Source organism: Phalacrocorax aristotelis, unplaced genomic scaffold, assembly GCF_949628215.1.
Source record: "Phalacrocorax aristotelis unplaced genomic scaffold, bGulAri2.1 scaffold_88, whole genome shotgun sequence".
NCBI classification, from domain to species: domain Eukaryota; kingdom Metazoa; phylum Chordata; class Aves; order Suliformes; family Phalacrocoracidae; genus Phalacrocorax; species Phalacrocorax aristotelis.
In genome coordinates, this window is record NW_027441295.1 from 217,024 (window position 1) to 227,283 (window position 10,260).

At 54.1% G+C, this 10,260-nt stretch overlaps 1 protein-coding gene across 1 annotated transcript; it reads left to right on the forward strand.

The window, feature by feature from the left end:
* Positions 1-650: 650 nt before the first annotated feature.
* On the forward strand, positions 651-1,619 carry LOC142051308 (olfactory receptor 14C36-like). Its single transcript, XM_075080449.1, has one exon. The coding sequence runs from the start codon at positions 651-653 to the stop codon at positions 1,617-1,619; it is 969 nt and encodes a 322-aa protein (XP_074936550.1).
* Positions 1,620-10,260: the final 8,641 nt, after the last annotated feature.

Genomic DNA, 10,260 nt, shown 5'->3' on the forward strand with positions numbered 1-10,260 from the left:
GGGCTCTGGGTACTGCAGTGTGTGAGGCTGGCAATGATCTCGGCCTCTCTTCAGGGCGTAACAAATGTAGGCGATGGGAGTGTTTCCTTGGGAGGTGCTGCTGGGCCGCAGGCTGTCCTCCAGTAGGGCAAAGCTCTCCCAGGGCATCTCTGGGTTACGCAGGAGCCCCATGGGGAAGATGCCTCGCGGCTACGGCCGTGGAAATGCTGCTGTGTGGCTGTAAGTGGGCAGCTGTAATGAGCCCTCTGTGTCCCTGTCTGGGAGGGCAGAGCTGAGATCCTCCTCAGGTACGATGTGGTCTGGAGGGGTTTGGAGATCTGCACTCAGAAACTGGATTCCTCTGCTCCCATCAGCATCCTGTTTCTTCTGTGAGGAACTGCCGAGGGCAATGGTCCTCCAGGTTAAACAGCTGCCGGCAGAGAGCAGCTGAGATCAGGGCTGATGGACAGACTGACTGGCTCCTGCAGAGCCCACAGCAGAGCCTGCTGCTCCCTGGGGCACCCTCCCTCCACCACCACCATCCAGAGCTCACCCAAGATCTTCCCGATAAGTGAAAGGCACTTTGGGGTTTTTTTTAGAAATTGAATAGTTGCCCTAACTTCTCACATTCTTTACCTCCCTGTTCAGTGCTCCACACCCAGAGGCAGCAGATGTCCAACGGCAGCTCCATCACTGAATTCCTCCTCCTGGCATTCACAGACACGCGGGAGCTGCAGCTCCTGCACTTCTGGCTCTTCCTAGGCATCTACCTGGCTGCCCTCCTGGGCAACGGACTCATCATCACCGCCATCGCCTGCGACCACCGCCTCCACACCCCCATGTACTTCTTCCTCCTCAACCTCTCACTTATTGACCTTGGCTCCATCTCCACCACTCTCCCCAAATCCATGGCCAATTCCCTCTGGGACACCAGAGACATCTCCTACGCAGGATGTGCTGCACAAGCCTTTCTGTTTGTCCTTTTAATATCAGCAGAGTTTTTTCTCCTCACGGTCATGGCCTACGACCGCTACGTGGCCATCTGCAAACCCCTGCGCTACGGGCCCCTGCTGGGCAGCAGAGCTTGTGCCCACATGGCAGCAGCTGCCTGGGCTGGTGGGCTTCTCCATGCTCTGCTGCACACGGCCAGTACATTTTCACTCCCCCTCTGCCATGGCAATGCCCTGGAGCAGTTCTTCTGTGAAATTCCCCAATTCCTCAAGCTCTCCTGCTCAGACACCTACCTCAGGGAAGTTGGGCTTCTTGTGGTTACTGTCTGTGTAGCACTCAGCTGTTTTGTCTTCATTTCTTTCTCCTACGTGCAGATCTTCAGGGCTGTGCTGAGGCTCCCCTCCAATCAGGGACGGCACAAAGCCTTTTCCACGTGCCTCCCTCACCTGGCCGTGGTCTCCCTGTTTGTCAGCACTGTCATGGTTGCATGTCTGGAACCCCTCTCCATCTCCTCCCCATCCCCAGATGTTGTGGTGGCATTTCTGTACTCGGTGGTGCCTCCAGCAGTGAACCCCCTCATCTACAGCCTGAGGAACCAGGAGATCAAGGTTACAATGTGGAAACTGATGAATGGATGTTTTTTTCCAGGAACAATAAACTACCTGTTTTCCTCTGCACAGCATTCATAATGTAGCTCATTACAGTCTTAGCCTGCCTTCTATGGGTTTTGGTGGTGTTGGGGGTTTCTTTGTATTTCGTGTGGTAATGATGTGCATAACCTAATTTCATTATTCATCCCTCTTCCAATTCACTGTCTACCTATTGAGTTTGACCCAGAGACTGTGTAAATGAGGAATCATGCTCTGTCTGTATTTATACAAAGCAAAGGACCCTGCAGGAATTGCTTGTCCGAGACCCTTCCTCTGAGACCTCTGTGAAGCTGCAGGGCCCCTGCCTGTGGGCAGAGGTAGGGGGAAGAATAGTCCCGGAACAGCAGCACTGCCAGAGACCAGCAGTGTTTGCTCTTTTCAGAGCTGCTCTCTTCCCACCTCCTCACTCTACTTCAGAGCCGCTGTGTTGGTGTAAGGCGTGAGTGCTCTTGGAGCTTGGTCCCACTCCTGCTGTGTTTTAGTCCTGTGACTGCAGGAAGGGACAGGCAAGGAGCCCTTCTCCGATAGAGCTGACCTCCATGACACCATTTCCATCAGGAAAGGGCATCTCCTGAGTGCAGTGTCTGAAGGCTTATGTCTTCTGCCAAAGTTGCTCTCAAGAACATGATAAAGGAATAGACTCTAAAGAGGCTTGTAGTTTTGCTCACTGACTTCATGGGCTCAGTGAGACGAGATCATGGTCCCAGTATGGCCTTCAAGGGACTGAGGGCTGCTTCAGGTGCTGCTTGTTGGTGGCCAGCACCCATGCAGGTGGTGAATGGTCTCTCATTGACCCTCCTGGGGCTCTGGAGCATGTGGCAGGGCCGATGGCAGGTGAATGTTTTTCTGTAGGGACTTGGGAGGTGCCAGGAGAGCAGAGGGGATGTGCAGGGAGGGACAGCGTGTGCCAGGGAGTTGGCAGTGAATGGACCCCACCGAGCAGCAGCCTGTCCAGCACAGTGTTGCCCAGAGGTGATACCCTAAATGCGGGTGTGAAGTGGCAAACAAGAGCTCAGCAAGCCCAGGGGACACAGCAGGGGCAGGGAAAGGAGTCTGGTGAATGACTTGTCTTACCCTCAGTGAACTTGCCCAGGCTGGACGCAGCGCAGCACCCAAACCCATCTCACAGCACTGGAATAAGGCGGGTACCTCTGAGCACCCTCCATGGCTACAGAAGGGCTTGTGTAGGAGGTGGTCAGCGGCAGTGACCAGCACCAGCTGGCTCTGCCTCCCAGCCTGACCAGCACAGTCCAAGGGAGTCACGCCGTGGTCCTGGGCACCACAGCCCACTTTCTCTGCAGCGCAGCACCGCCAGCTCGGGGGCTGTGGGGAGCATGGGGGCAGGGTGCAGGAATGGGCGGCCTGGCCAGCACAGGTGTGCTTAGCTGGGGAAAGGCATCCTGTGGGGAGATGGGATGTGCTGGGAGAGGAGCAGGGCACCGTGTGTGTGCCCGTGAGGCACGGACAGAGACATCCTTTGGTGCAGGTGCCCGGTTGGGGCAGCAGGAGCTGCCTGAGGAGCCCCTGGGCCAATTCTCTCCTGTCGTGCTGGGGAGCAAGTTTGGCACGAGGGGCTGCAGAGTGCCTGGGCTGGGCAATCTGCTCAGTGTGTCGGCTGGATGAAGATTTTTAGCCCTGATTTATGGGACCAATTCTTCTGTGGTTTGGCCCCAAAGCTGGAACTCTCCTGCAGTGAAACCATGACACTCATGCTCTCTGGTTTCATAACCTGTTTTTTAGATCCAATCTCCCCATTCCTTTTCATGCTGACATCAATTTTGTGCACAAGAGCTGCCACCGTGGGGCATCTACAGCCTGTGGAGCAGAAAGGATGGGGGCAGGGCAGCACTGAGGAAAACACTCAGGAAAGCCATGAGCTGCACAAATAGCCCACTGGAGTCGGGGGGCTGTCGGGAGAAATCACTTGTGGTTCTCTTCGGAACTTGCCCTGAGGACCCAGACAGGGATGTGCTGTGTTCTGGGCACTCACCTGGCAATGTGGGCTTTTGGTGTCAGGGATATTGAGAAGGTTGGCCAGGTTCATTGTGAGACCTCTCCCAAACACCTTGGAAAGGCCAGAGACAACAGATGTTCATGGGGACTTTGAAAAGGCAGACATTAAAACAGTCTTCAAAAAGAGCAGGAATGAGGATTGGGAGATTTAGGGAGTGGTTGGCCACAATGGTGTTCAGGGCTCGCTTCCAACCCCAGTGATCCTATGACTCAATGACTGTCTTGTCGTTGGAGAACTCTGAAGACAGAAAAGGCAAAGGAAGAAGAAAGATTAGAGAGCAGAAGTAGAGATATAAAATGCAGCAGCATAAATACAGCAGTTCTTCTGAGGGACATTTTTCCACTCATGGTGTTCATGGCCAACAGGGCCACAAGGAGGAGATGGTTGGGTACAGTGTCGTGTGGTCAGTTGTGTCTCAGGAACACCCCATCCAGTAGGAATCCAATGGCTGTGAAGGTTAAGAGCAGGACCGTGGCTGGGAAAGGGACTGTGAGGTCACTTTGTGAAAGAGCTGGTGGGTCAGCGCTTGACCCACGGCTGGGGTATGTGCTTGTAAGCTGATACCTGCCAACATCTCCGAGAGGCTGGCAGAAGGCACCTGGCTGGCACAGTGACTGTGAGATCCCCTCTGCCGAAGGAGCCAGGCTCACTGCACGAAGGGGGCTTCTGTTCTGGGTGTCGTGTCTCTGCTGCCCGGGGGCCTGATGGGGCAGCAGCAGGCACGCAGCTTGGCCGTGTCTATGCGAGAAGCTGAAGGGCTGCAGCCTTGGGGGATGACGGTGAGGTTACTTCTGGTGCTCAGGGGAAAGGCCATGGGAAGGCTGACGCGCTGGGACGCCTGCTTGAAGGGTGGTTTCCCAGTGGTGGAGCTTTCCTTGGAGGGAGGGAAGAGCAGGAGAGAGCAGCACTGCCACACAGGGCAGCCTGGGAGGTGGAGAGTGGCCATGAGGAGGAAGAAATGTCCCTCAAAGGGTCATGCTGTCGTGCATGAAGTCCTCCCAAAGGAGGATGACATCAGTCCGTCTCTTTGTGTTTCATAAAACAGAGCGTGAGGATGGACAGACGTCAGTGACTGCATGGCAATGGCAAGTGAGAGCAAGGTGGGGAAGCGAGGGGGGTGTCTGCAGTGTGCAGGGAAGAAGCAGCTGTGGGACAGCATAGGACAAGCTCTGGGAGAGAAGGCAAAGAGCGCTGGCAAGGCTGGAAGTGGCCAGGAGAACCCAAGGCTTTGTCCCCATGGCTCTGGCAATCGCCTCTGCCAGCAAAGCCTATGAGGAGACACATTGTCCTCAGGCACTGGGGCCTCCTCGCCTCCTTGCACACCCCAGTGAGGCTGGGCACTGCCATACCCTTGTCCTTCACTCAGCATCACACACCCCACAGCCCCCTGCCCCAGGAAGGGCCCTGAGCGCTGTGTGAGGGACAGGATCTGCCTTCCCCGGGGCTGGGGCTCAGAGCTTGGCCTTTCTGCTTCATGAGGCAAAGCCAGGCTTTTCCCAGCATCTGAGCTGCCGGCACATTACCTTGGCCTCCCTGGAGTCACGGCTTCCAGTTATCTGCCCTAACGAGTCCCTGGGGAGCCTGTCTCAGAAATGGCCCTCCTCAGTGGGACTCAGTCCTACTTCAAGATTTTTCTTGAAAAACTTCTTCAAGTTTTGTGCCATCTCCTCTGAGTACCTGAGGTTCAAGGACCCAGCACCATGGGTCTCATTAAAAGAAAGCAAGCCCTAATGAGCTATGCCTCTCCCAGTAATTTTCTTGTACTCTTGTACAGTGAATTAGAGACGTTTCCCGGTGGACTTACGGAGAAAGGTTTCAAAGAGCTTCTAATTAAAAGGGCTTTTTATTTTAAAGGGTGTAGATTAATATTTTTCAATTTAGAGAAAAGCTGATGGCCGCATTCTCCAGTAGATGTTGATCCAGGGTCTCTCCTAAGGAGACCTGGACTGGTCAGGGAAGATGTCCCTTCAGGTCTGACACAGTAAGGACAACCTCCCACCGCACCTCCCCAGCCCCATCATGTCTCTCATCAGGCACCTGGGACTTGTGTTGCTTTTCCTTCCTTCAGCCTTCTCCTCTGCACTCTGCAGCTGGGTGTTGCAGCTCCTTTGCACCAGCTCCCACCTGCTTTCCTTTGAGAACTGGCTGCACACAGGCAAAGGGGGATTTTCTTATTTTTTGAACAAAGTAAATCTGACAATGCTCACCATTAAAATAAAAAACAGCCCTCTTATCTTTATGCCAAGTACAAGCTGCCACCAATAAGGTTCACCTTCCAGAAGGCAAAATCATGCAAGAAATGTGTTAGACAGAAAGGATATGATAAAATAAACACAATGAAAGAGTTGGCTAAAGCCAGCATGAGATGGAGTATGGAAAGATAGGCAGGCTTTTAACTCCCTGGTGCTCAAAGCAGCAACTGGATTGTTGAGAGGTGCTTCAATGACCAAAGAGTGAGGGGAAGGGAAATCCAGAGACCAATTGCAAGTGTTTCTGTGCAGATGGGCTGCTGGAAAGGTGACTTCAGATGTGGTCAATTTAGGACAGGTAGGAATGCATGAAAGATGAGGGAGATGAAATGCACAGCCTAATAGAGAGAGCACTGACAGTGCAAGCCTGGAGGAAGGTCAATAGCTCGCCTCTTGCTATTAATGCACATCCTGAAAACTCCTCATTTTAGAGAAATCAAGGGAAATCGTGTCATTAAAAGTGTTCAACTGTTTCAGCTGAGGAGGTCGTGCTCATCCTTTGAAACACGTGTCAGAAATTCTCTGGTTTTCAGGCAGGGCTCCGCTGTCTGACCGTGAGTATCGAGCGCTGCCTCTGGAGGAGCCAGTGTCTCTGAAGTACAGCCTGGCACTGGCAGCTGTCACAGAGGAGCTGCTGGAGCGAGAGGCCCTCGGAAGCGGCAGCTGGAGCCTGGGCAGAGGGTCCCAGGGCACCTACACTGGCACCTACACTGGCACCACGTGCCCATGTCCCTCTAACTGCATCCCAGCACAATCCTAGCATCACTTGCCTTGGCAAACAAAGGCAGTACAGAAAATATCCCCAGAGATCACTATATTAAAACAAAACAAAGCAAAGCAAAGCAAGAAGGATAACAGCATCAACAATGTTTGAAGCTTCAAGCTGCACGAGGACATTTCCTTCACTCTACATCGTTCATTCTCTGTTGCTTCAGTTTTTTAAATGATCTCAACATTTCTATTATACCCACAGTATTAAGGAAAATAAATTTTTGTGTCTGGCACAGAGCCCAGGGACCAAAAATCTCCCTGCCCTGGACTGCCCAGGCCACCTCTAACTCTTGGCACAGAGGGAGTCACACTTGGAGGTGTTGACCTCTCTTGCCTGATGGAGGAAAGCAGGGAAAAAGCTTCAGTGAAACACTCCCTTTTTGGATGGCCAAATTTGCACTGTGCTCATCCAATCTGTGTTCTCTGTCTATGTCAGTACATGCAAAGATCTATATTTGTGCATAGGTAAATGTAGCGAAAAATGTCGAGGCCTATCCAGTTCCTCAGCGAAATGCATTTCCTACCAGCGCTCTGAAGGGGGAATGTTTGTTCTGAGGAACTGCTGAATTTAGCCTGTCTCTGTCACTCCGTCCCCTGCCCCTCTGGGCGCTGGGACCGGGGTTCCCTCAGCTGCCTTCCCTGTGCTTACAGCGTATTTAGGGAAGCCCTTCTGGGTGCCCTCCCCATGCAGGGCCATTTCCAGGCACCGCTGAGCTTTGCTTTTGCTGGCTCCATCCCTGCACCCACAGGCCAGGTCTCTAGCTGCCTCCTGGGCAGCCCCTTCCCCCGCCAGCCTCCCTGCACTGCTTCCTGCAGTCTGACCTCCTGAGTCAGGGGGTCCCTCTTCATCCACGCTGGCCTCTTGCCAGGCCCTGCTCGGCTCCCTGCGCATCGGGCTGGCTTCTTCCTGGGCTTTGAGGACGTTGTCCCTGGAGATGCAGGAGAGACTCACAGGGTCTTTCCCTCCAGGACAGTCCAAGGAGATCCTCAGCTAACTGAAACGACCTCTCCTGCAGTCCTGCACCCTCATTCTGCTAGTTGTCCTACTTCTCCACCACCTCAGGGATTGTGGAGGGATGGACCTTGCCAGGTAATCGAGGGCCTGTGACCATGATGCTTCCTCCAATGCAAGGCTCTGTGCACGCCAGCCTCCCTCCCCTTTGCACGGAGCTCGCCTCCACCTCCTCCCCTGCCCGCCTGCCTTCCAGCAGCTTCTCTCTCCGTGTGAGAAGGGACCAGCGGTGAGGGCAGCACCGTGGGTCCCAGCTGGGTCTCGCAGGTGGCTGCGGATGTGTGCAGTGGCCACAGTGGTGCCAGAGGGGAGCCCTGGTGACCTTCTGGGCACTCAAGCCTTGCGAGGCCATCGGTGCCTGGGGAAGCCACCAGTGATGCCACTGAAGTCCCAGAGGCCCTGGGCAGAGGTCTCCAAACTATCAAAGTTGGGTACAAACGGAGAAAACCTGAGACCGTTGGGTAAAATGTACTTGCTGAGGGTTATTAATTGGTGGGGAGGCTTGGGCAGGGAAAGGGAGGGATCCAGGTGGATTGTGGAAAAAGAAGCCCGTGGAAGTGCGGGCAGGCGGGGGATTCAATGGGCCAGCTGCCCGTGGGGATGTGGCTGGTCAGTGCTGGCCTGGCCTTTGCCGTGGAGGTGCGTTGCTGGCTCGTACTCAGGTTGGTGACCCCCGGGACCCCAAGGCCCTGCTCTGCAGCGCTGCTAGCTGGCTGGTCAGCCCTCAGCATTATGATGGTCACTGTGTGGTTGGATCACAGGCTTTCCTCCCCCAGGGACTTTCTCAGCAGCAGCTTGTCCTTCTTGGAGCTCAGCTCCACCTCTCTCAGAGGCCCCGTGGTGCTGCAGAGTCACCTGGGACAGCAAAGCCCTGACGCCATCCACCCGAGGGTGTTGAGAGAGCTGGCTGACATCATCGCAAGGCTGCTCTCCATAATCTTTGAGAAGTCATGGAGAACGGAGGATGTCCCAGAGGACTGGAGGAAGGCAAATGTTACCCCTATCTACAAGAAGGGCTTGAGAGAGGATCCGGGTAACTCTAGGCCCATCAGCCTTACTTCAATCCCTGGGAAAGTTATGGAACGACTCCTCCTGGGGGCCATCACAAGTCAAATGAAGCACTTGACTGGGAAAAGCCAACATGGCTTCACTAAAGGCAGATGGTGCTTAACAAACCTGGTGGCCTTCTATGACAAAGTGACTTGCCTGGCTGACATGGGGCAGGCGGTGGACATTGTTTACCTGGACCTCTCCAAGTCCTTTGATACGGCCCCCTAGTCTCCTCCTGGAGAAATTGATGTGTTATGGCCTAGACAAGTGGTCTGTGCAGTGGGTGGGGAACTGGCTGACAGGCCGCACCCAAAGGGTGGTGGTAAATAGCTCTTTCTCAAACTGGCAACCTGTCACTAGTGGAGTCCCCCAGGGATCGATATTGGGCCCAATGTTATTCAACATCTTTATAAGTGATCTGCATAACGGCATCAAGTGTAGCCTGATGAAGTTTGCTGATGACACCAAGTTGAGCGGGGAAGTAGACACTCCAGCAGGGTGTGCTGCAGGTCCCCTACAGTGCTCTGCAGGGAGATCTGGATAGGCTGGAGGAGTGGGCCAGCAAGAACCTTATGAAGTTCAACAAGGAGAAGTGTAAGGTCCTGCACCTGGGAAAACATAATCCAGGAGTGCAGCACAGCCTGGGATCCTCCTGGCTGGGGAGCATCTCTGTGGAAAGGGACCCGGGGGTCCCTGGTGGACAGAAAGCTCAACATGAGCGAACAGTGGCTGCTGCGGCCGAGAAGGCCAACAGGATGCTGGGTTGCATCAAAAAGGGCATTGCCAACAGACAGAAAGAAGTCATCATCCCGCTCTACTCAGCGCTTGTCAGGCCACACCTGGAGCTCTGTGTACAGTTCTGGTCCCCGCTGTACAAAAAGGATGTGGCCAGGCTGGAAGGGGTCCAAGAGGGGCCACCAGGATGATCAGAGGACTGGGAAGCTGCCATATGAGGATAGGCTGGGAGAGCTGGGTTTGTTCAGCCTTGAGAAAAGGAGGCTCAGAGGGGATCTCATCCCCGTGTACCAGGACTTCAGGGGTGGCTACAAAGAAGATGGAGACTCCTATTTCACACGGAGTCATGTGGAGAGGACAAGGGGGAATGGACACAAGTTGCTCTTAGGGACATTCCGATTGGCCACCAGAGGGAAATTTTTCACACTGAGGACAGTCACCATTGGAATAATCTCCCCAGGGAAGTGGTTGACTCGGACATGTTGGACACCTTCAAGAGTCGTCTGGACAGGGTACTGGGCCATCTTGTCTAGGACTGGGCTCTTCCCAGAAAGGTTGGACTAGATGATCGCTGAGGTCCCTTCCAACCTGGGATTCTGTGATTTTGTTTGTTGCTGTGATTTTGCATTAATTGTACCGAAAGGTTTTCTTGCCAAGCAGCTCCACTGATTAAAGAGATAGGACTGCAAACCAGAAAGGTCTTAGTCCCCATTCTGCCTCCGCAGTCTAAGTTTCAAAGGTCCCGGGGCTTCACAAGTCCAGGCTTGTCCTGGTGCTTTCTTTACTCGAGAGTAGTGGATCCAGGGCGTCTCTTCCTTGATGGTGATTGCCATGGAGGTGGTCAGAAGA

Bases quoted from the DNA above. Each gene is read 5' to 3' on its own strand.
- LOC142051308 (XM_075080449.1), top strand. From the start codon at position 651: ATGTCCAACGGCAGCTCCATCACTGAATTCCTCCTCCTGGCATTCACA.